This window comes from Haliaeetus leucocephalus, unplaced genomic scaffold, assembly GCF_000737465.1.
Source record: "Haliaeetus leucocephalus isolate CR32 unplaced genomic scaffold, Haliaeetus_leucocephalus-4.0 Scaffold2, whole genome shotgun sequence".
NCBI lineage: Eukaryota > Metazoa > Chordata > Aves > Accipitriformes > Accipitridae > Haliaeetus > Haliaeetus leucocephalus.
Window position 1 is genome coordinate 11,648,012 of NW_010972438.1, and position 25,275 is coordinate 11,673,286.

The window sequence follows — 25,275 nt, forward strand, 5'->3', positions numbered from 1 at the left end:
TAGCTGTGGTTAGTCGTGTTGCCGAGCTGAACTGCTGGCTCATAGGAGTTAACTACGCTTGCTGGATGAGCCCTCAGCCATCCAGACTAGCTATGAGCGGGCACTATTAAAAACTTAAAAGATCTTTCCCAAGCCACCAGCAGCACTGATTCAAGCATGAACCATCTTAGTTGGTATTTTGGGCAACGCTTGAACCTAAGGTTCAAATTGGAAGTAAAAAAATGAGATAGGAAAAAAAATTCACATGAATTCCAACAATAATTCACAGTTGGATTTTATATGTGTTTGCTCCCAACTGTAAGGACATGGATTTTGGCTATGTGTATAATTACCTCTTTTGCTGTTTCCTTTGCAGATGTGGTGCGTTGCACGTTGGCGACCATATTCTCTCCATTGATGGCACAAGCACAGAGCACTGCTCCTTATTAGAGGCAACTCAGCTTTTAGCTGCCACTTCGGAAAATGTCAAGCTAGAGATATTACCTGTTCACCAAAGCAGGCTGCCTTTGAAGCCTCCAGACACAGGTGTGTCCTCTGTGCAAACACTGTTGGTTGCCCTCAAAACTTACTTGAGGTCCCTGCTGGGGTTCTTGCTGCTTTTGAATGCTGGTAACGGACTCCAAAGAGAGACATCTGTGGAGGGGGGAAAAAAAAAAAAAAAAAAAAGATGTTTTGATGAAATGCATGTGATTAGATGACGTTCTTCAAGGATGTGAATAGGAAAAAAAGGCAACATCTGTGCTTGAATGGGGAAATTGGAGTTGGGAATCCCAGGGTTTTGCAGTGCTGAGTGCTGTGCAGTCCGCTTCCTTAGTACCTCAGATAAGAGACTTTAATGGAGAGGGAGGAAAACAACCTTGGTGCTGGCAAATGTCTTTCCAAGCTCAGTTTTCATTTGCTGATGCCTAGTAAGGCTTTGTAAAGGACATGTCAGTAGCTAGGCAAGGTCCTGCTGGACTTCCTTAGGAAACAAAGCTGTAACATATGTGTTCATCTTCTAGACGAGCTTGTTTGAATGGCAGCTGCGTCTGAGCAGCCAGGGGTAGAGTGAATGCATCTGTAGCTGCTGCTTTCCACCACCCCCACCAAAGAAATATTGGGGAAAAAAATTCTGGCTCCAGTGAAATCAAGCCCCAAATACCTGTAAACGTCGTTAGTAATTCACCCTGGTGAGCATCCTTGTTGCCCACCTTCAGTTTCTCCTTCCGTTGAGAGGCTGACTCAGGCTTTCATATAAACTTCATTGTGAACATAGCCTCAGTACTAGCAGATTTGTTGCAACTCTGGCCTCCAGTTCTGTTACAGTCTGTACTGGTGGTCTTGTAATTCAGGTGTTTCAGGCGTGACTGTTCAGTACCAGCCCCTTTTGCAACCATTTTCAATCATTTGTCTCTCAGGGACATGCATTTTAATAATATTGGTGCACAGTAGCCCTGGGCACAGCTCTTCTTTCCATTCTCTTCTATGGCAGTTTGGGGAAAGGAGGTAAATGTCTGTGTTGTCTTCTTTAACATGATGCAGTGAAACATAAAATCTAATAACATCTTTATGTCTAGAAATAAATCTCTTACACGCCCAGTCCAATTTGTGCAGAATTAAAGCAGTTTAACGAAGGGGATGGATGTCTTGACCTTTGTGCCCAAGAAAAAATGGAAAGCTATAATCCTTTTTCAATGGCTGTTAAAAAGAACTATTCTCCTCCTCCCATTAGTGCCCTGGTCCTAATCTTCTTTCAGAATATATGCATTCAGCAGCAGCTCAGGAGAAGGAGGATCTGTGGAAGGACAACTTGGCGTGTTCAGAGCCTTCTTACCCAAACCTCCATACATCAGATCAGTTTCCTGTGGCAGAAATACAGAACACAAACTTGGGAGAATAATTGCAACACATGAATATGAAAAATAAGGATATAACAATTGTTCCCATTTTTGATTAAATTCTTTTAACACGTGAGGGATCATAGGGAAGGATGCTGCTCATCCACATGGCTGTTAGGAGGCAGAGGTGTGTGGTAGGGACCAGTGCTTGGGCTTGAACCTTCAACAGTGCTGATGGAGGTGGTGGGGAGAGGAAGGGGAGCACTTTGGGCAAGAGGAGCAGCTCACAAAGCAGTGCTCCTCGGTGGTGTAGTCAGCCACGGCACCGTGCAGCCCATGGTGAGCAGCCGAGGAACAGCAGCAAAGTTGACAAACTGCCTTTGGACCTGGGAGAGACTCTGCCTTCTGCTGCAGACGCCAAGTGCCAGCACCACAGGCTGCTTTTTCTGAGTTTAGGGAAACAAACAGGGGCTGTAGGGAAAAATGGGCCATGCAAAAGCAAACTGTCGTGGCTGGCAAGAGAGTGAAGCCCAGGGAAAGCAGCTGAGGAGAGGAGACCATGCAGACACATATCCCCGTTCAGCACTTGGATTACCGAGTCCTTCCAGTGTGTGCCTGCATAGGGCTTGTCGTTCTATTTTTTAAAAGTGGCTTCTCATGCAATCAAAATCCAGTTATTGAGGAGGTGGAGAGGGATCTGAAGCTGCAGCGGCCACGCAAAAATAGTCTAATGCTGAAGCACGGGATTTGTCAAACTGAGTTCACTTTCTCTGTGGCTCTGGGGGCATTTGGAGAGTTTGTGGGAGGATTACGCCCTGCTCACAAGATCAACGGGAGTGGATGCTGCCCAGGAGCAGTGCTGGGATGGATGGGTTTCCTCAGGCAGAGATGATGTGCGAAAGCTTGGGGAAGGGTGTTGTAGGTTTTTATCACAGAATTGTCCAAAATCTCTTCTCTTCCCCAGTGCACTGACAGCTGAGTTTCAAAGGCACTTTTTTCTGTTGTCAGATATGAGCTAAGAATTTATAGACAAATGGGAGAGGTTTAATTACTATAAATGGATTAAATGATTTTTTTATATATGCCCATAAGCTCTGTCCCTCATGGACAAAGTGTTTAATTTTGTTAAGAACTTTCCTTTTTGTCTAGCTATAGCTACATTTATTAATTTGATTTTTGTTTTTGAAAGCTGCCTGGCTCTGAATTTGCTTTTGAATCCACAAAATAGAAACCCCAGAGCTGGAAGTGCATTTTGTAAGAGCTTGATAGACTAAGCGCTACACTCACTAAATGTTTACCAAAGACTAAATATAATCACTATATTGGTTGGAAAACCTGACCTAAATGATTTGATGCCTGTGATGCACGCACACAAAATGGATTTCCACTGTTAAAGGCACTAACCAGATGACCTTTAGATGAGATCTCTGGGTGGACTCACTAAATAAACTCGAGTCCCTGTCCCAGGTTTGCACTCTCAGAAAGCTCTGGTAGTACCAGTGCTGGCAGCATTTCTGCCTACTTGGAGGACACAGAGACTGGAGGGGATCTCACCCTGGGAAGGGAGTTGCCAGCCAGTGCAAGCGGTTGTGAGTTAAGAGCTCTGGGATAACTCGTGGCTGCAGTGATGCTCCGCTGTGGGACGCTGTTCATGCTTAGCTGAATAAAACAGATGCTTGCAATCTTGCTCGTTAGCCAGAAATTCCTCTCGAAAGAAAATAGATCTAGACAGCATGGTGCAGAGATTTGGGAGAAGAAACCCAGTGCTGTTGGGCAAGGAAAACCAAACTGACCCTGTGCTGCCCAGGGGCAAAAGGAGCGTCAGTGAGAACAGACAAGGGACCTGTGCCTGGGGGGTGTTTGAGGCACTTCAGAGGAGACTTGTGGCATTGTGACTTGATGTCGCAAAGCCACATTTCCTGGGACAAGGGATTTCCAGATGATGGATGTCACGCTGCAACAGATTTCTGCCAGCATGTGCTAGGCTGGGGTTAGGGCTGAAGCTAAAGTGGTTGTGTGCCCTTGAACAGAGTCTGCCATTTTGGTGCCATGTTTTACTTTACTGCTTGCCACAGCGTTGGCATCTTTTCCTGGTCAGTGGCCCTCTGTAATTGCCTTTAAGCAGCAGTGTATAAAATCCTTTTGTTCTGGTGAGCTGGAGGTGGCCCTCTGCTACTCCTCTCTTTCATCCATACGTGCATTCCCAGCCAAGAGCAGCCGCTAAACAACCAAATGCTGAAGTCAAGCGGAGTGCTCAAAGCAGTCCTTGGCATGTGCGGACGGCGTTGAGCCTTGTCCCCAGGAGGGCAGCTCCGGCAGCAAGGTGGGAAAACAGCACAGGGAGGTTTTCCCAGTGCTGTCGGATAATGCTGATGGCCTCTGCGGGAGACTCATGGCTGGAGGGACCTTCTGCACGTTGCACAACAGTCTGCAAATGGTAATGACATCTGTGTGCTGCCAGCACAGCTTAGTCAGGCCGTAGGCTCAGGAATGTTTTTTTTATGGGGAAGAGGGGGATTTCTGCCACTTCGTATCAAGTGTCATGAAGTTACGTGGGGGTGCGTTTTCGCTGTTGGTACTTGACACACTGTGGTTGGGTCCTGACTCCTTCAGAGCCGGTATGAGGCTCTTTTCTACAATCTCCTGGCTTATGCTTCTTACCTTTTCTTTCTCTCACTTCTCCTCCCTGCCTGTGGTGATTTCTGCTCCCCTCGGTGCCATCAGTCAAGGTGCAGAAGAGTGACCACCACCACTGCTGGGACCCCTGTGTCAACTACTGTCACACTCACCACCCCGGGCACTGCAAGACACCCACCTGGAACCAGACGTCTGGACAGGATTACTGCAAATGTAACCTCAGTGCATGGCGTTGCCCCCATCCCTGCACGTGTTCGTTCATGTTGTGCCCCTCCATTTCCTTAATACCCAACTCCGTAGCCTGGCTTGTCACTCGTTTCATCCTCGGTCACTTGGGTCTGTTTCCACAGGTCCAGTGCTGAGGTACAAAATCAGTATCTGCAGCCCGGTATACACAGATCTGGTAATTGCAACAAGAGCAGTGTGCTGGGCAGACCCATCCTCTAACCCCATACCCCAGCGCCTGGTTTCACGTGGCAAAAATGAGTTGCTGTGGGACAAGAAGGGCATCTCTGGTGACGTGTAGGAACGTGATATGACAATGCATCCAGCTCAGCCCTGGTGGCACACAGCATGTTAGCAGCAGGATTATGGCTGCTTCAAAATCTGTAAACTCACCTCTTGCAGGAAGCAGGCTCTGTGCAGCCCCAGGTTTCTTGTCTTATGGCAGTAAGATAGGAGGAGGAAACATTGCCTTGTGTCTGAACTGTGGGAAGCAAACAGGGCAGCCCAGTTGCCCACAAGCTCAAGTTCAAGCTGTGGTTTCTCTTTGTATGTATTTAAGGTTCATTAGTGCCATCGTGCCAACCTGCTGTTGACTGCCCTGCATCCGTGGTGCATTTCTCACCTAGTGGCGTGGATGTTGCAGTGACAGGCAGCCCAGTCACTGGAGTCACTGCACATCGGAAAGCAATGTCCATCTGGAGTCCAAGCCCACTCTGACAGCTCTCCTGGAGCTGCAAGCCCAGGATGAGGTTCTTGCCTTGTCTTGAGGCCTGGAGCTGGGAAGAAGGAGCTAGTCCGAACCCATTAGGTGTTTGATGAACATGTGTTAGGTGAACCCACCGCTGCGCTTCTCTGTGCACTTCCTTAACATGCTCTGTATTTCCCCAGCTCTGGTGGCTGCCAACTTCTCATCTCCTACCATGAACGCGCAGGGCTTCCCCTGCCAGAACTCGAACACGCTACCTCGCAGCTCCCACCCCATGAGCCCCCGCACCACCATGCTGAGGAGGAGGCAGAAGAAGAAGGAGCACAAGAGCTCACGTAAGAGTGGCGGTGGGCTGCGGCTGGGTTCGACGGGGCGTGCATGCTTGCCTTGCTGTCCTTACTGTTGACTGTTAGCTGGGGTAGGACTGCTCATCTCAGCACTGTCAGTGCCTCCCTCATCCTCGGTCACTCTCCCCACCACTGCCAGACCAAGGTCTGTGACCAGATCTGCTACGTTGACCGTGGCTACCCTGACCTTCTGCCTCTCTCCTCCTCTCAGTGTCGCTGGCCTCCAGCACGGTGGGTCCTGGTGGGCAGATAGTCCACACGGAGACGACAGAGGTGGTGCTCAGGGGAGACCCTTTGAATGGCTTCGGACTTCAGCTCCAGGGAGGCATCTTTGCTACCGAAACTCTCTCTTCCCCGCCTCTCGTCCGTTTTATTGAGCCCGACAGCCCGGCAGAGAGGTTAGAGACCTTGCCCTTGGATGCTGATGGTGCTGGCTGCTGAACATTTCATGGTTTGGTTTGTTTTCTCTCCTCAGAGGCTCATTTAGATATTTACTATCATCCTTGTAATATCTCCCATTCTTCACTGGGCATGGTTTACTGTCACTGCCATTTCTGCACTCGTCGGCTGACCGCGGCCTCCCTCGCATCCCAGGTGAACGTCTTGGCACCAGGCTGCGGCTCTTCTGGGAGGAGGAAGGGAGCGTGTGTCTGTGTGAGAGTGCCATTCCCATTCCTTTTTATTTTTTTTCTTTCTCTTTGAAAGATAAATCTTTTGTCTGGGTGCAGAAAGGGGAAAGATCTAAACAAGTGGGCCCAGCGAAGTGTTTTCTGCCTGGTTTCGTTGTAGCAGAGCCCAGCTATACAAATTGGCACTAAAGCCAAGGTTTTGAACCACAGAGGGGAGGGCTCTGGTTGAGGAGCAGGTAGGCGCTGCCTTTAAGCACTCTTGCTTTTGGCTCTCTAATGTTGGGAAAAGAGCAGAATGGAGGAGCAGCATTAACTGCTGTGTGTCACCCCCTGGGGATACTGGGAGCCATAATTTCTCCAGCAGCCGAGCCTCAGCTCAGGAGATCAGGCTGCTCTGGCCAAACTTTTCCAAATACCCCTTGCTGGCTGGATTTAGAGTCTGCTCGAGTGCCTGTGCACTACAATGTAGGTACCCTCTAGCAAGGGTTTTTTTACTAAATGGGCCAGGTCCCAGCATGGCTTGAGCTCTTGTGGGGTGGAAAGGAGAACTGGTTTCGTTAAGCAGATGAAATAGAGAGGTGAGTGAGCTGGCACTTATGCCCCCGTGCTGGTTTCTCTTCCCACCTGTAATTTCCACCAGTGGTCTGTCCTGCGCAGGGGTGCCAGAGGTGCAATGACGTGGCAGTGCTCAGCGCCTGCTGCAGACCCTTCCTTGGGAGGAGAAGTCTCTGAGGGCCCCATCAGCATGCGCTGATGGTTTGGTGTCCCCAAGCCAGCCTGGAGAACAGCACACAGGGGAGTTGTATGGCAGGGAAAGCATCTGCAAAAGGAAACGCAAGTCATTGCTGGGCAGACCGGTCTCTGTGTGGTAGCTTCTCCAGGTGGCTGATGCAGAGGCAAGGTGGAGCACAAGTGCCTGGTGCTTGTGTCTCTGGGAGGACAGGCACAAGGGACTGGCACAGGAAAAAGAGTTGTCCTGACTGATGCAGGTTAAGAGAGATTTCAAAAGCCTTTTATGCCTTTTTGTTTGTTTGTTTCCAAACAGTGTTTAAAAATGAAGGTGATGGTGTTTGGGGTTTTTTATCCTCTATTACCAGGGTGAACTTGGCTCACATTGCAAAGCACCAAACTCCTTTTATAAATCAGGCAGCAACAAAGCCTGCTGTCCCAGGGGACGAGGGAGATGTGCTGAAATCCGCCTGGCTTTGCTTTATCCTCTTGCCAAGCCTGGAGCGAAAGCAAAAGCTTGCGGTGCAGTCTTGCTTGGCTCTAATGTGTCACGCACGCTGCTCTTCCTCTCAGCTGCCCACCCAGCAGGATTCGCGCTCTCCTGGTTGCTGCTTTCTGGTAACAGGGAGCAATCCTCTCTGCCTTTGCAGCCTGGATTTGATTTGGGGATTAAATCTCTGTGGTGTATTTCTTCCTTTCTTAGACCGTGCTGCTCTTCCTAGCTGGCAGGAAAACACTGTCTTTCCTCCCTATCTTGAAGTGATAAGTGCACTGGGTTTGCAGTGAGGTGAAAAAGGCAGTTTTATGTTTTCATTTCACTTTTTGTTTCTTGCTCTCCCACAGAGCTTGTTTGCTCCATCCTTCCTAGATACCTTACTCCCTGCCCTTGAAAGGTTCTGCTGTAACTGCAGCCCAAGACATTAGAGCCATTTCTCTCCCCTTTACCAAGCTGGGCTCTTGGCTGAGGCTGGGCTATGCTCTTTCTTGGGCTGCACTTGTTGCTCTTTGCATAAGAGGGTGAACAGTGGGGATACAGGGATCAGGCTTAGCAGCCTGGGTCTGTCCTGCATGTTCACACACTCCTGTGCAAGACCTGTGAATCTGGACGTCCTGTTGTACAAGTGCATGATCCACAGTCGCTTTGTCCATCTGACTTACTGTGGAGGAGCTGCAACTTGGGTGTGGAGCAAGTTTGAGTACTACCAGGGAGGAGGATGACATCACCCTCTTTTCAGGGATGTCGGGCTGCCTCATATTTGTTATCTGCTTCATGCTAGCATGTGGCAGGTGGTTTGAAGCAAAAGCTCTCACCTGCCTGACTCGTGATTTGTTTTACAGCCGGTAGTCTCTAAGAGACCTCCCTCCCCACCTGTTGTTTTGTTTCCTGGGTGCAAGACAAAGCTTTTGGGCTCCAAATGAGACAGTGATTCAGCCCCTGTTATCAGCAGGGAGGGTGGAATAGGAAGATGCCTGATGTCCCCTCTTGGCTGCCTTGAAACACACAGCTTTTGTGTCCTTCCTCCCCCAGCTGTCATTGACAGCAGTGGGAGAGTATCTGGCTTCTCCATCCCAGTATCCAAAATCAATGCTTCCTGCTGAGTTACATGTTTTCTAGCTCTGCTCAGACACAGTTGTTTGATCATTGTGTTTCTGGCTTTTGAGTATGAGTAGTTTGCAAAACGAGAGTTTAGCAGCTGAGTGAAGCTGTCAGCAAAGCTTTGATCTTTTGGGGGCTGGGACCCACCCGCCAATGTGCACACACAGATGTGCACGTCTGACCTGTGCAGGCCAACTCGGGGGCATGTAAGGTCACAACAGATCGGTTTCTGCAGCCGGCGATGTGGCCATGGTCACAGCTGCTGCCGCTCACCCCACAGCTGGAGTGACCACGCAGATGCTGCTGCTGCTGAGTGAGATCTTCAGTGCATATCCTGCCCAAGGCTTGAATATGCACTGCGCTGTGTCTAGCAAGACACCTCTGCTGCTGTGTTGCTGTCTGAGCCCAAGGAATGTGTCATGACAAAATGCAAATCTCTGCAACCCCAGAGAGACATTCCCTTCATGGACTCCAACACATCCATAGGGCTGTCTTTCACTCCAGGAGATGCCTGTACTCTTGTTCTTTCTGATTTTAAAGCACTTCTCCTCCCATGATCTCAAAGCACTTTGTGAGCTCTGACGTTAGACTGCGCATCTCTGAGACAAATCTTTGGGAAAGCTGCCCAAAAGGTTTGTGTAGGATGCCACAGCAGAGCCAAGGAGAGGTCTGCAGGAGCCTTGGCTCCCCAGGCCCAGCTCCCAACGCAAGGGCACCTGACACCTGGAAACTGGTGTCTCTGGAATTGTTTTGAAGGGTTAACAAGGCACATCGGGTCTCCTTGCACTCGTGGAGAGCCAGAATGTTGTGGCTTCACTCCACAAACTTTTATAAACCTGCAAGACCAGGGCTTAAACAATAGTGATTGACTGAGGCTAATAGTAAAAGAAATAAAATATTTCTGACATAACAGAGCTATTTGCTGTGAAACACCCAGGCAAATCTACCTTGAGTGAAGAAACACAAGAAACAGTTGTTCTGTGAGAAGGCAGCTCTGGTGGGAAAGGTGGCAAATGTTTGCTTTCATGCTGTGTAAAAGTATCCTGTGATCTCGCAGCCCTTGCAGCTGAAACAGGGGTGCCAAAATGGATTGAGTCCTTGTATGACCTTGAAATGACAGTCATGTCTGTGTGATGCAGATGTTGATCCCTCCTTTCTGAAAGGTGCGTTGTGGCCATAGCAAAAGAGCTCTTGGTGCTGGAGGAGGCATCTGTGTCACACTCCTTGCCATCTTCATATTTATAAACTGATATTTCCAAGCACATCTATGGAGCTGCATAGCTGCAAGTCCAGTAAAGGACTGTAATTAAACTTGATGTAATTTATTCGCAAGGGTGGATTCATTTATACACCACGGAGTTGTCTGTCCTAATCCAAGTCTCCTTGAACAAACAATTCTGAATTTATTTCTCATAAAATATCCAGCGTTTTTCCATGGATGGCATGAACTCAGGCAGCAGTGTAAATATACTGCAAATTTAATACCTTTCTACCAGTAAAATAACCTCCCTAGGCTCTCTCCAAACTTGTTTGTATCTCAGCTTTTGATGGGCCGTTGGCAAAAACTGTTGTGCTTGTGCATTTTTGTCTTGAATTTGGATGTGTGTGTTTTTTCTTGATAACCTGGCCTTTCATCTACGTCCTGTTGTTTGGAGGTGAATAATACAGCCAGTGTCCGTTGCCTTTGACATTACCTTCATGTGCCTGGAAGCTATGGTACCATGTTTTCTTACAACTGAATCAGGTGTGAGTGATGAAGAGTGGCTGGAAGGATTAGTAGAAAATAAGCTGTCTTCTGGGAAATATCATTGGAAGCTGACATCTAGAAAGGAGAGGGCGAAGGATGTGCTTGGTCATTAAACAGAAGGGGAATAAAGATTCTCTGGAGAAGGCTCAAAACAGGATAGCTGATGCCTTCTGAGAAATCTCTGTGGTAACATAACTCCAAATGTTGAGGTGAACCTTAGACTTGTTTCCATAACCCTCAATCTACTTTGGAGAGCACTCTGTAGCTTACGTTAATGATGGATGGAGAATGGTTTCCCAGGCTCTGCTCAAGTGGACAGCCTTATAGACATGTGATGAGTGGAAAATCTGAAAGATGTGGTTATAGCGAACAACTGATGAAGGATATGGAGGATAAGGAAGATGAGCAATTGCCCACGGCCAGTCACAGGGAACACTACACTCTTGATTTTGTAGAGCCACGGGCCAGCTTATATTAGCTGTGGGAGATAACTTGGAGGTGTTGCTGGTGTTGCAGTATATTTAAAAAAACAAAAAGGGTGGGGGGGAGGAGGGTGGACAGTGAATGTGGGAATGTAGTAGTTCATGTGTGAAAAAACCTTGCTCATAAATACAGAGGGGTCCCAAGAGACAAACCATGCTGTAGCAGTATATCTCCAACATAGCCTTGCCATTGTTTTTTTTCCAAAGTAAAAAAACTGATCTCTGTTCTTGGAGAAAGTGGGTCTAAACCAAAAACCCCAAAGGGCCAGTTGTGGTTATATTGGCGGGCTATCGCATCGGAATAATATTGGCCTTTCAAGGCAGTTAAACAGTATCAATGTACATTTGGCTTCCAGAAATGCAATTACAAGGGATAAATGATTATCCAATTTGCTGAGACGTTTCAGTAAGTTCATTGGATTGTAGCTTCAGTATTAGCCATGTATTAAGCAGAGGAATCTGTGCAATTTTCAGTGCCATTAGTTTGGGTTTCAGAGGGTGCAGGCAAATGGAAAGAGCTGTATGCTGTTAGATAGGGTAGGAGAGGACATGCCCTTGCATTTATCACTCCCATCTCTTGGCCATGGTGTTGACTTTTAAGAAAGTGAGGGTTACTTTTTTTTTCCTGGAAGTTGCAGGAAACATAACAAAAAATGGTTATTTAGGAGCAAAGTATGTCTGAACTTAAGCAAACCACAAGGGTTTGCTGCCTCGTGACTGTCCAGGGGCTCTCGGCACTGGGATGGGTATTGCAGAATGAGTTATCTTCTCTTTGGGGCTACTTCTGCAGGATTTGTCACTACTTTGTGTGTCTTGTAAAGGATTTGCCTGGCAAAAGTAACTCATGGCTGGTTGTGGGGTTGTTTTTTTTCTCCTTTCCTCTTTTCCCCTGCCTCCTTGTTCCCTTTCCCTCTTTTCCCAATGTGGGCTGCAGGTGTGGGCTGCTGCAAGTAGGAGACAGAGTCCTTTCTATCAACGGCATTGCAACTGAGGACGGGACTATGGAGGAAGCTAATCAGCTTTTGCGTGATGCTGCACTCACGAACAAAGTGGTGCTTGAGATTGAATTTGATGTCGCAGGTACGTTGCCAAAGGAATTGCTGCTCCTCACTACCAACAGGACTCTGCCGGTGCCTTTGCTAACCCGTAGGAGTGAGTGTACTTACGCAAATACATGAGGTTTTTGCTAGAGCTCAGCGGGAAGAGCGAGAGGACCCTCTGAGGACCTTTTCCATTTCTCGTTGTTCTGTAACGTGCACTGAGATGGAGGGTCCTTTTGATCCTTTCATAAATGCCTTGTGCTCACCACTTCACCCCTTGGCTGAGATAAGCCTAAGGAGTAGTTGAAGAGGCCACCTGCACTTTAAATATTTGCCCATTAATATGAATAATATTTATATTAATTTATGGCCTTGAAACAAGGAGGGAGCCAAAGCTACTGGCTGGGGCTAAAGTGCAGCTTTGTATTAAAAAAAAGAAGTTTTTGAAGAGAAGGCTTATAGTGGCCTTCCAATACTTAAAAGGGGGCCTACAGGAAAGATGGGGAGGGACTCTTTAACAGGGAGTGTAGTGATAGGATGAGGGGTAATGGCTTTAAACTGAAAGAGGGTAGATTTAGATTAGACGTGAGGAAGAAACTCTATACTGTGAGGGTGGTGAGACACCAAAACAGGTTGCCCAGAGAGGTTGTGGATGCCCCATCCCTGGCAGTGTTCAAGGCCAGGTTGGATGGGGCTTTGAGCAACCTGGTCTAGTGGAAGGTGTCCCTGCCCATGGCAGGGGGGTTGGAAGTAGACGATCTTTAAGATCCCCTCCAACCCAAACCATTCTATGAGTCTATGATTTTTTCCTTTTACATTAAAAGAGCTGCCTCAATCTTGAAATACAGCATGATGTGAGCACTTTGCTTGACGTTCAGAGCATGTATTTTTAATGAGAATCCAAATTTTAACCTAAAGTCCACAGGGCCTCAGATAACAACCTTATTTGAACCAATAAAGCTGAGTTTTATGGGCTTGTTTTTCTTGGTTCCAAAGAAACCATCCACGCGACTGAAAACTGTCTTTTTTCTCCTGTTTTCTTTTTTGTCTGTTTTTGGTTTTATAGAGTCTGTCATACCCAGCAGCGGTACTTTCCACGTTAAATTGCCCAAGAAAAGAGGTGTAGAGCTTGGAATTACAATCAGCTGTAAGTATTGCTCAGACTCGTGCTAGCAGTTGCAAGAGCCTCTGCTTTCCACCCTGGCACACCAGAGGGGCCCAATGGAGAGAGATAAGATTATGTAGGGTTTCCTGGTAGTGCTTGCAGTGCTTGTGATTTATCCCAAACTGAATTAGATGTGTGTTTCCTGCCCCCACGAGCTGGCGGCCACAGAGGAAAGCAGCTGCATGAAGGGTTGGGGCAAAGGATGCATCTCAACTGATCAGTTGGTCTGTGCTGCAGACTAATATTATATTATATTATTAGTACTATTATTTTTATTTCCTTACTCACAGTTGTATTATGGTCCTTTTAAAAAAGAATTGCCTGGGTCTGGTGGGAGCCTTGCAGGGAGAGGTGGAGGGAGGAGACCAAGTGTGCGGTGAACCCACAGCTTGAAGGATAGAGAGGGGAAACTGCCAAGAGGAAGAGGAGGATGAAGAGGGTGGCAGGCCTTAGAGGTGGGGGGAAGGCACTTTAGGGACAGGAGGGTGCTGGGGAGGGTTTGCTGGGAGTCGTTACATTGACTGACCTCAGCCATGGAGGAGGAGATCCATGTGCCAGGACTTGGTGGGCACTGAGAAAATGAGACATAAACCTTTTTCTTTTTTTTCTCTTTTCTCTGCTCACTCTTGATTAATTATTTTTGTTTCTCTTCTGAAGCATATTTTTCATTTAAAGACCTTTTGGGCTCTTTGGAGAGGATGTTGTAAGGAGATAATATAGGCAGATCCATCCCAAATTTTTGGCTAACCTGGGGTCTTGTTAAGCCTTGCATCAGTGAATTTTTCCTATATGGCAAATGTGAACAGGTCTCACGTCACTCATCCCTCTTTCACTGCCGGGTAAACTGAGTTGAATCATCTCAGATTTGCCATGCCCAGAGGCTGCCACCACCTCTCGGCTGAAACAAAGCAGCTTGTGAAACTGCAGTAATGGGATCTTGCATCTAAGCCTTCAGGAGCGTGGACCCAGCTGTGTCTGGGGAATGGAGTCACTAGGGACAATTTAAAATGAGGTTTCTTTAAAATAGATAAGCTATTTGCAATTACCTCTTGGCATTTACAGCATTAGTTAGTGAGTTAATTGGAGGTGTTCTGATCTAAGTGGGGTGATTCTCAGGAGTGACTTGAACATTGACAGGATGATGGATTTGCACCCTGTGTTATTTCTTCTCCCTCTTCCCAGCTTCCCCTATTTGTGCCACAAGGATAATCCTGAGAAATAAGAGCCCAGTATTTAACATTTGGCTTGGCAGCAATTACTGTCTGAAGACATCAAAGTGCTTTCCGAAAGCAGCGGGGTACCTGTAATGACATTTCACTGGCAGGGTGCAGCAGCCCAGCCTGCGCTGGCTTCCCAACCCGCTGCCCTGCCCACTGCATTGGCGTTGCAATCTCAGGTAGCAACCTAGGACGATGGATGTGGTAGCAAAAAACTTCTGGCTCGAGCATGGCCAGGGTTTTACCCCATTTAAGCTTCAAAGCTCAGTTTGTATCTGGGCCTGGAGAGCAAAATGAACCTGGGAGTTGCCAGAAAGAATATTAGGTTTTATTTGTGGAGTCTCACTTAATGGGACTGCTTCAGATGTCCATTTACACTTCAAAAGTGTTTTTATGTTGAAAATATTTTCATTTGAAATTTGTTTAAAAAATTGATTTCACACACCTTTTTGAAATCACCGCTAAATAAAAAGAAACTGACCCCTGGGTTTTAAATAGTTAGATACCCATTATCCCAACTACAAAGCAGTTTTTTAACAATATAATAGATTTCATCTTTTTGATTGTTGAACGTGTTTGCAGGACATTGTTTAAGTAATGCATATGCATAAACTTAAGATGTGTTTCAGTCCTTTGCTGAGTCAAAGCCAAATTATATTTACAAATGTAGCAAAAGACAGCCATCCAGAAAACGCGGTGGCAAGGATGAAATGCTGGTTGAATCCTAATTCTGTTTTCATATATTAGTCTATAGAAGCCTATGTCCACATGACCCTTAGCAAATTAGATCATCATTTTGTCACTCTGCCTTTGACCAAGCAGATAAACATACCAGTTTCCAACATTAAAACCAAAGCAAGCAGCCTTATGGTAAGTACCTCCTGCAGAGACATGATGTGCATACAGGAATGTGATGCAAGCAGCAAGAGAAAAGAGGTAAAAATAACTCGTCTCTATTTTGCTCAGTTCTTGCCAGTTCTGCTGATTTGAGTGCTTGTGTAGATCTAGAAACAGCTTTTACAGCTCTCTTTCTGACAAAGAAAAGTGTTTAAAGTAGGGGACTTGGTTTACTGGCATCCCACGTTGGATTCCTGTTTCCTACTCTGTAAAACTGGGGCAGGTTAAATACATGACAAGCTGGAGGAGTCAGTAGAAGACACCCTGCACTGTTGTGGCCACAGAATTGGGTTTGTTCATAACCTTTGTGGTCCAGCTACGCTGTAGATGAAAGATGAGTTGCTTTCCTTGAGTTTTACCTCTCAGCTTCAGCAGGCTCATCAGTAGTTAATTCCTCTGTCCAGGAAGGTTTGCCGCTGCCTTCTTACATGGGCAGAAAGTGTTATGACCCCATCAGAGGAGCACTACAGAAATAAAACCGATCAAGTTCTTGCTGTGCTGTGGCTCTCAGAGCTAATTGGGAGATGGGCTAAGTAAAGGGAGGGAGAGCAGAATTCTTGATGGATGTGTTGGAAGAATTCGTGTAATGGAGCTGGCTGCAGGAGGAACCATAAATCTCCTGGAAAGCCTCATAAAAGGGTTGAAAACCCAGGAGGTTTTTGTGTGAGGAGGGCAGGCGCTGCTGGTTCTGGGATGAACGTACAGAGAGGGTCTGTGCTTGCTCCCAGTGAGGGCCAGATGTTTGCTGAGGGCATTTCATCTTCTCCAAGGTCTCAAGGTTTTCCAGAAAGAGAAGGCTTGGGCTGGGTGAGCCCCGGGTTGTGGTCTGTGCGCATAGACGGGTTTCTTCCCCCTGCTCAAACACAGCGTGGCAAAGGGATGTAGCAAATCAAGACACATGATGCAAGTGTATGCATATAGCATCACTTTCCCTTCCATTCCCCAAAGGATGAATAGGAAATCAAAGGGGCGAGTCTCTCACTGGCTGTGCTTTGTATTTCTGTGGCACCTCGGTGCCCTCAAGCCTCATTTCAGTCTCCTATGTTCGCTAAATGAAAATTAGCAAAGTAAAACACCGAAGCTTCCTCGTGTGCACTGCTTGCATGCGCTTCATCCAGGGGTGAAGGGACAAGAAGCCAGCAAAATGGCTCTCATTTTCTCCCTACTCCAGTGTCTTGGTTTCTGTCCCAGGGAGATGGCTGCATTTGTTTGTAAAACAGCTGCTCTGGTTGAAGAGCAAAGTGTGTGCTCCTTTCTGCTCTGCGTGGTTCAAAGAGCTGTGTGGGCTGTGAAGCTCACTTGTTTACAGGGACCTCTGAGGTGCTCCGAATGGTGAGGATGCAAAGATGTGCAAACTGAGATTTTTGACACAGGGATGTGAAGATTTGGCTCTTGTTAGTCTGAGCTACTCATCTCCATTAGCAAAACACATGCCTCAAGTGCTGTGATCTTGCTGGCTGCATTCAGTTCTAATGATACAGTTATGCCTTTGTAGATCTTCTGTAAATCTCTTACAAATTAAAATCTCCATGAGCGAGAAGCTGATAGGCGTGTATTCTTGCATGTTCAATACCTGACCTCTTAAAATAAGATATGGATTTGTTATTAGCCTCTGGAAAATGATAGTTGATTACATAAAAGATTGCTTTTTTTGATTTGTGGGTTGGTTTTTTTTTTGTCTGTCTCAAACATCCTCTCCAAGGGCTAGTTGTGAAATTCACTGAAGGGTACAGGTGTGTTGTTGTTGCTGTTTAAACAGATATTGAAATTACCTTTCATTTTAAATATGCATTAATGCTTTATATAGCATGTTTATCAAATTACCTTTATATATCTCAACAAATCAATTCCTGTGCCCTTGGCATGAAGTACTGCAGATAAGGAATAGGTAGTATATCTGCTTGCGGGCGATAAAACTGGAATTTGGGTAGATAGATAACTTTGATTAAGTCGCTTGAGCAGCGTAATCACTGTCCTAGCAAGAAGATGGATCTGTGAGCCGAGCAACATATGTTCAGCTTTGCTGGTGCTGGATTAACCTGGGACCTGCCACCAGCCCGGCAGAGTGTGTCTGCCAGCGGCGGTGTGCGCAGCAGCCTCCTGTCCTACCCCCTCGCTAACATTGCAGCTTCAACTGAGATTTGCAGCTGCTTCACTCTGGTGCTTTTACCGAAGTGGGGTATTCTGTCCTGGTTTTGCTGCCTAGAGATTTTGAAAGGAAATAGATCTGCGGTGGGGCAAATATCCTGCTGGAGGCACTGATAATTTATGCACCTGCTGCTAAAACTAATGAATGATAGAAAAATAAGTTGGGTACTGGGGATTTGATTTTCACTGCTGCTTTTTGTAATTGATTCTGATTTGCTTTTATCCCTCTTCTCATTCCTTAGCTATCCTGAGATTACTGGGTTTCTGATTTTGTTTGTTTTCTCCCGTTTATAAATGCTTGCTTTCTTAAATGTATTCTTACGGCATTATTTCAATTTCTTTAATTACATGTTGGCAGAGTGCTGCTTTGGCTTGGTCAATAATGAAGGGCATTTATAATGGGTTGATGTGTGTGAGATATGTGCTCGTGCTCCTTGGAGGGGAATAATTTACCAATATGAGTCATTATGCATTCTATTAAAAACACAAACTGGACATGTGTTTCTGGCCTCATCATCCATCACAGAGTAAACGCCGAGCGAGCCAGAATCCCAGCAGAGGTGGTGAGAGACTGAAAGCAATTTATAAAAAGTAAATAACAGTATTGATCAAGTCACCTTTTTATCACTGCCCTGTCACCACCGCTAAGCAGTGTTTTCATTTTGAGTTTCTCCCCCACCCCATGCTTCTACCTTCACCAGCTGTTGATTTATGGAGCTTTCTCTGGGCCACTGGAGCAGATTTAAACTATCTTTTGTACTGGTAAACCCGCCAAAAATACAAATGTATCTGAAAAAGAGCCTACTTACACCTGAAGTGGTTTGCCTGGCAGATGGAGGCCACAACGAGAGCGCCTGCCGGGAGAGTGTGGGTTTCTGCACAGCAGCTTCTGCCTCTGTGCCTCGGTTCATCTCTTCCCTTCGCTCCCTTTGCTGCCATCTCCATTTTACAGCCGGGAAAGCAAGACCCAGAGGCAAAGCTGGGTGTCCGAACCGTGTCTTCCTGCAGAAAACAGAATTACCAAGGCAATGTCATTTGAAGAGGAATAACCACATCGACAGCAGAAACAAATGGATAAAGGGGCTTTACTCATCTGTGCAAGTGTCTTAGCTCCAAAGACCATGGCCCTAATAAAATAATAATGTAGTTTAAGTTTTGGTTTTAATTGCAGGCAAATTGGAAATGGTTTATCCAAAATCTCACCAGGGATCTACGTATCTAGTGCCTCTGACCTAGGCTGAGCCACCACTTCAGTGAAACTGCAGGTCTCTCACCTGTAGACAGGCAGCCCTTACACAGAGGCACATTGTCACCCTGCAAGAACAGCACAGGGCTGTTAAAAACGTGGGTCCCAGGGTGGCTGGGGTGGTCGGTGACAGCCTGGTCCCAGCTGATGGGCAGAAAGCCCAGCTGGGTGCTCTGCTGGGGCGCTGGGAAGGGCTTTGGGATGCCAAAGGCGAATTAATGGAGCTAGTAACTACTGGTTTTTAAAACGAACAGCAAATGAGCATTCTGTGCTTTGAGATGTCATGGTCTTAACTTTGTATCTTACGCCTCTAGAGAGAGAATGATTATTCATTAAGTCTCTCTAACCTACCCTTCAGATTTGTAGGTCCTGACTAGTAATGATGGTTTTATAAAGCCTTTCGATTTTATACTAAGTGATTATTTAAAACAGAGGGCTGCCATTTATTAAAGTTTGGGTACTCTGATGGTAGGGACAGCTGTATGCAGTTGTACATGGCTCTTCCATTAACTGAAGTCTCAAGAAAATCTGTTTGGAAAGCACAACTTCCAAAAATAACACAAACAAAATCCAGAATGATTTTTCCTTAAAACTTGCTTTGTTTCCTAATGGACAAAGCACTTGGTTTGTCACCCTTGCTTCTGATACGGGAAGCTTGTGCTGCGTTCAGTGCTGACACCAGTTGCGGAACTGCAGAAGGACGGGGTCTCGCTCTCTGCTCAAAGACTGACCGTGGGCAGGATCCCTCCATGTGTCGCAGGGCTTGTAAGGCAGACGCTGAGATAAACACCATTTCTGCAGAGCTTGAGGCATGTTCTTGTCTATACTTGCTTCTTTATTGTTTTTCTTTCCCCCTTCTTTGCTCTTTTGAGTGTTAACGGTCTCTGAACACATTGTTCCAGTTGTGGCTGGGTCAGGTTTAGAGACGGCCGTCCCAACCCACCACCAGGACTGTGGAGATCCTCCCTAACCCCTTTCTGTCACACTGCCTCTGCTTTGAAACTAGTAAACAAACCTTGCAGTGAAAAGTATTTTTGCTAACCTGGATCGTTTTGACAGAACCAGGCTAGGGAGTGATTAAACATGCAGCAATGCCAGCCCGACCCGGGGCTCAGAGTGTGCTAACAGGGTCTCCCATCTCCACCGCTTGGACCACCACATTGTACACCCCTCTCAGCAGCAAATAAATCTTCTATATTGAAAAAGAGAACAGCAATAGTAATAACAGGGTGATAAATCTCTGTCCCCTGTGCTGTTAGTCCACGCCGTGTGGGCTTCTCGATCAGAGGGGGGATTTCTGTGTTGATTTTAGCTGCTGCACCCCATTCTTCCCTCCCACCACTCAGCTCTGCCTGGTGTGTGTCGTATCTTCTGGCTGGTCTGTGCCGTGGACAGGTTGAATATAGGCACGAGCCCTCGGTGAATCTCCACAACCCATCTGCTTCTGTTCAACCCACAGCCACAAGCTGAACATGAGTGTCCAGACCAAAATTACCTGGCACCACACTCCAGTAAGACATGGGGAAAATAATTCTTCCCGGCTCTGTATCATTCAGCAGTTGTATTGCCATGACTATTGTGAAATCAGTCAGGGTCTGCTCTTTCCTGTCTGACCTAACTTTTACACTCAGCCCTGCTATGACTGAGATTGGTTGTCTTTTTGCTCTGTTCAGTACAGAAGGTTTAGTTATAACTGGGAGAGGGTATCCTTAAATGTGACGGGTTAGCACATATGTTTTTAAATCTCATAAATGAATGTAAACAACAGAAGTATCTAGAGCAGAGAGGTTGGTAAGAGGAAGCACTTACTCCTTTATGTCTGACTTTCTGGGGTGCTCTCTAACTGCTGTTCAGGCAGGTGGATCTCTGTGTGTTTGATGCCACGTGCCTCACAGATATTTTAATCTCTGACCTGCACCTGATATGTTCAGATGCTGCGAGTTTCTTCCTTCCCACGCAGTTTTTGCTGAGAAGCTCTGTCAGCTTTAAATGAGACGATGCAATTCCCATAGCAAGGCAGGAGGGTGTGATGCGGGGTGAAAAGGATGCTCTTGGCATATGTTTGGTGTGTGCATGGCAGAGAGGTCAGGAGGGGTTCCAGTCATAAATCTCTCTTGGATTTCTCAAGAGAGCAGCAGGTCTTGCAGTCAAATCTGAAGATGCAAATGCTCCCAGAGATGCGTACTCGCATCTCTTGTGGGATGAAAAAGTTATCAGGGTTGGGCAGGAGAGGAGTTGGAAACCGCCCCTTCCAGCTCCAGCACTGAGACCAGCCCTGATTTATCTGGTTGTATGATGAAGTGGCCTGGGGAGCTGAACCAGCTGGAAAACAGTGCTTTATCTAATTTTTCCTGGGTTATTTTCCACCTGGAAAATTTCCCAGCCCACTTTACTTCAAGAACACAGAAATGCTTGTATTAAGCACAGCGCTGAGCTAGGTACTCCCTGGGCAGCAGTGCTGTAATGTCTGATTACTGCCACAGCCATTGACTCACTTGTTGTCTTGTGTCAGTGATGTGGGTGAGCGAGTGTTTAACAGCGCTGGGATCGGGCAATGCCACCTCTTGCTGCTGGACACCACATGTCCTCCCCTTCAGGAGAAGTCTGAAGGTAGAAGCTAGCTAACTTGGGCAAAGGGCAACCAACAAACTTTTGGAGGGATTTACTTCTTTTTTTTCCTGGTGTGGCTTCCAGAGTTCAAGGGTGAAGCATCATTTTGTCAAAGGAATATAAATTCCCTTTCTTTACGACTCCTTCTCCCCATTAACCATCCCCATCCTAGAAAGCAGACTCAATACCAAGCTTTGTACCCATGTGTCTCTTTTGCAGCTGCAAGCAGAAAGCCTGGGGAACCTTTGATCATCTCTGACATCAAGAAGGGGAGCGTAGCACATAGGTGAGTGCAGAATTTCCCATCTGCCAAACCCATTGCAAAATGTCAGAGCCAGTAATGAGAGGTAGAATGAAACCCAAGCAGTAGTACTTGGGTCTGGATTTTGCCAGCGTCCGAGGAGATCTCAAACCTAGAGGTTTGTCTGAGACCACAGTAGGGTTTGCAATAAAAACTGTCTGTATTGAAGTAGAGTTGAGCTAGTGGAGAAGGTGGCCAGGGCACCAATTCAGATGTCTGCTGACCCTATAGGAAATAGATGTTTAGCATTTAAGAGCATGTGGTAAAGGGCTTCATATATCCCATAAGGTGCTATGTCTCATCAGGTAGTTTGCCATGTCTCAGTTCCTGCTCAGGTGAACAGAGTGAGTGAATTGTGGGCACTGGTGGAGAACTGTGCAAATAACTCAGCATTTATTGACTTCACCTCCGATCCCAGTACCTTACAGCCAGGCTTTCAGAGGAATTTAGTGCTGCCGGAGGGCTCGTTTCTAGAGTGCTTATACAGGAGTTTCCATAAAAGGTAGAATATCTGTCAGTTAAACATGAGGCATTTTTCAGTGCTGTAGGTTACCCAGGCTGTATATCTAATCTTCCTGCCTTGTTCTGTCTTGATGCACACTCTACACAAACTTCCTCTCTTTAAGTTACAATTGTCCCAGACTCCGTACATGGTTGTTTACCAGAAAAGATCAAGGACAGCAAGAAGTTAATATTGTCATTGCCACCACAGGACTGAATGAGTGGTGGGATCTGAAAGGCAAATACAAATGTACTTTAAGTAAGTTTTCTTTTCCTTTCCACATAGAACTGGCACCTTGGAGCCAGGAGACAAGCTGTTAGCCATTGATAACATCCGACTCGACAATTGCTCAATGGAGGATGCTGTGCAGATTTTAAGGCAGTGTGAAGACCTGGTCAAATTGAAGATTAGGAAGGATGAAGATAACTCTGGTACAGAAATCCTGATGCAAACTGGTGCCTGTCCACTGTAATGACATTTCCCAATAGGCAGTGCAAACTAACAAAGATAAGGGCTGCTGCCTGTCCGGTCACCACTTTCCAATTGATTATAGTCTATTTTTGTTATTCTGCCCTTAAATGGAGCGTGGAAGGTTAAAATCCTATTTGGTACGAGCATGGCTGAAGACCTCAGGCTTTTGCTTCCAAATGCTGCAAGTCTTTCCTATGACCTCTTTCATATGGCTAACTAAAAATTTCAGCATTCCTGTTTTCTCTTTCAGATGAGCAGGAGACAACCGGTGCTATTATCTACACAGTGGAACTGAAGCGATATGGCGGTCCCTTGGGAATAACCATCTCCGGGACGGAGGAACCTTTCGATCCTATCGTCATTTCAGGCTTGACTAAACGAGGGCTGGCAGAAAGGTGAGGTTTTGGGGGCAGAGGCATTGAATTGATGTGGGAAGAGTTCTTGAACTTCGCCAAGTTTCCTCTGCTGTCATAAACTTTTCTTAGGTGTTTTAGTCTGCTAAAAAGGAAAGGTGCTATGACGGTACCAAGCGCTATGAAGCAGGGTGGTTGGGACTGTGCTGTTAGGGCAATGAGAGAGGCTCAGAGCAGGGCACTTCTGGAAAAGTCAGATCCAGTGAGTCAGCAGCCAGGAACATGTGTTTATCTGCCCCTCTTCCACAGACGTGCTTCCTGGTCTGTGATTTCCCATGCACATCTTGCATGGGGAGAGTGCCCAGCCTGCCCACAAAACCACTGTAAACTCCTGTCCAGGACTCACCTATTGCTAAACTACAGCTTACGGCCATGACAGTGGTGTGTCCTGCTGAAACCACAGATCCCAGGGGTTCTTCTGACCCATCCTTGCTGGTTGCTTAGTCTGTTACATGTGGAGGTATCTCAGTGCAAGGCTGGCATGCCGCAAGCAGCAGACATTTATACTGCATAAACGTAGGCACAGATTTACCTTCGGCAACTAGGGAGGTTGACTGTATGTGTGCCTGTGTCTGAATATATGTGCATGCGTAGGATTTAAAGGATCAGGACATTGCTTAGAATATAAGGTGGAACTGAGTCATACAGTGTATCTTAATTAATCAGTCTATACGGTAGCTGTGACTTGTAAATAGATCATTTCAGCAGCCCTGACTCACGCTTCTCATAGGGTTGTTTTACCCTGTGCTGCCTGATAGGCAGAACAGCAGCAAAAAAACCCTGAACAAATAGGTGTAAAGTGCTAGACCTTGGGGAGGTTTGACTGCAGATCTGGCCTTTTGGTTCTTTCTGTTTCAAGGCCACATTCCCTCTTAGCTGAACTGTAAAACAGCTCAGTGCCTCTTTCTGCATTGGGATCCTTGAGCTCTTAGCACGCATGCTGCTGCACATTTCCATTGCTTCCCTCTGGTACCGAAAGCAGAACATCAGTGTCTCCCAAGAAATAAGGAAGATGGATAGACTTAGTCATTAGTGTTTTTTTCTCTTCGGGGAATTTATATCATGGCCTGCCACTGTAGGATTCAGTCTTTTTCCCTAGAAGATAATAGCCACAGAGTATCCAAGGCTTTTCTGCATAGCAGTTCTGCACTGTACCTGCAGCCCAGCGTGAGAGAGGTTAAGGACAAAAAGCCCAGATGCTGTCAGGTGTTAGAAGACAGTCTCGTACCCTTGTTGCTCTCAGTTCCCTTTGCAATGCCATGGCTGTTCCTCCTTCAAACTCGGATACACATCAGTGACTGCTCCACAGAGAAACGTAGTGCAGGCAAGTGCTGCGGTACTATTGAATTTTGATCAGGAGCTGGCAGGCAGTAAGGAATGAAAAGTCTTTTGAGAAGAGTGATGGAGCTGTTCAGCATGTTCACTGTAGCTGACTAACAAATAACAGTGCCTGTGCAGAGGAGCGGCATGGGGACAGAGCAGCACGGGGATTTCTCTGGGTAACCTTGGCTCCCCTGTGGGAAGGGCGAGGGATGCTGAGATGAAGGCTGCCTGCAGGAAAGGTGCATTTTTTTTCTCCTGGGACTAACAGAAGGGAGTGGCTTGACCTTGTCAAGGGAAGAGGGTGGTCCTAGTGTTATCCTAAATTGTCCTTTTCCTGCTGTCACTACCCTTCCCTGTGCCACAGGCGCCCTTAGCCAGGCTCTGAAGGGTGGGACAGGTTTCTGAAGGACAGGGATTTAAACCCAAATCTGTGCCTGGCTTTTGCTGGGGTACAGGACATGTTTCAGCAGCGCTGGCACTGGGTGGACCAGATCCCAGCATCTGATAACGGGAACGTGCCGGCCTCTCTTGTAGAGGCACGAGTGAAGGTCTGTGCTGCTGCTCACTCGGTGATGGAGAAGGCAGGGTGTCCTCTAGGATCTGTCACACGTCTGCCACAGCAGGTGACAGGCTGTCTAAGCTGAAAAGGCTCCAGATTCAGGTGACTTGGGTTTTATCTTGACCTTGAACATTTTTCTCCTTGTATGTGTCTGATCTTATAGAAACCTACAGAGGCAGCTCAGGCTGTTGGGTTGGTGTCGAGTGGTGGCTCTCTCCCATGTTAGTCTCTGTTTCCCCTCCTTCAGTGCCTGCAGGTGGCTTTAGCCTGGGTCATGGGACTTGTTTTCCTTCTTCTGTTCAATTCTGGTTGAGGTGTAATGGTTCTCCAAGAGCAATTTTGGGCTAGCGCTGGCATTTTAAAGTGCCTGACCAGCCTCCTCTAGTGCCACCTGGTCAAGTAGATGGGGGTGGCTGCAGGAGGGTTTTGTCCAGGAGTGCTCAGCACCAACCCATGTTGGCAGGGGG

General features: G+C 46.8%; 1 protein-coding gene across 1 annotated transcript in view; it reads left to right on the top strand.

Annotated features, from left to right (window-relative positions):
* GRIP2 (glutamate receptor interacting protein 2) overlaps window positions 1-25,275 on the top strand; it is a 60,402-nt gene that overhangs the window by 15,753 nt on the left and 19,374 nt on the right. Inside the window, 10 exon segments of the mRNA XM_010571534.1 lie at window positions 356-525; window positions 4,542-4,667; window positions 5,568-5,720; window positions 5,944-6,164; window positions 6,166-6,188; window positions 11,851-11,996; window positions 13,023-13,103; window positions 21,459-21,525; window positions 22,328-22,473; window positions 22,764-22,908. Coding sequence (XP_010569836.1) covers window positions 356-525; window positions 4,542-4,667; window positions 5,568-5,720; window positions 5,944-6,164; window positions 6,166-6,188; window positions 11,851-11,996; window positions 13,023-13,103; window positions 21,459-21,525; window positions 22,328-22,473; window positions 22,764-22,908 — 1,278 coding nt within the window.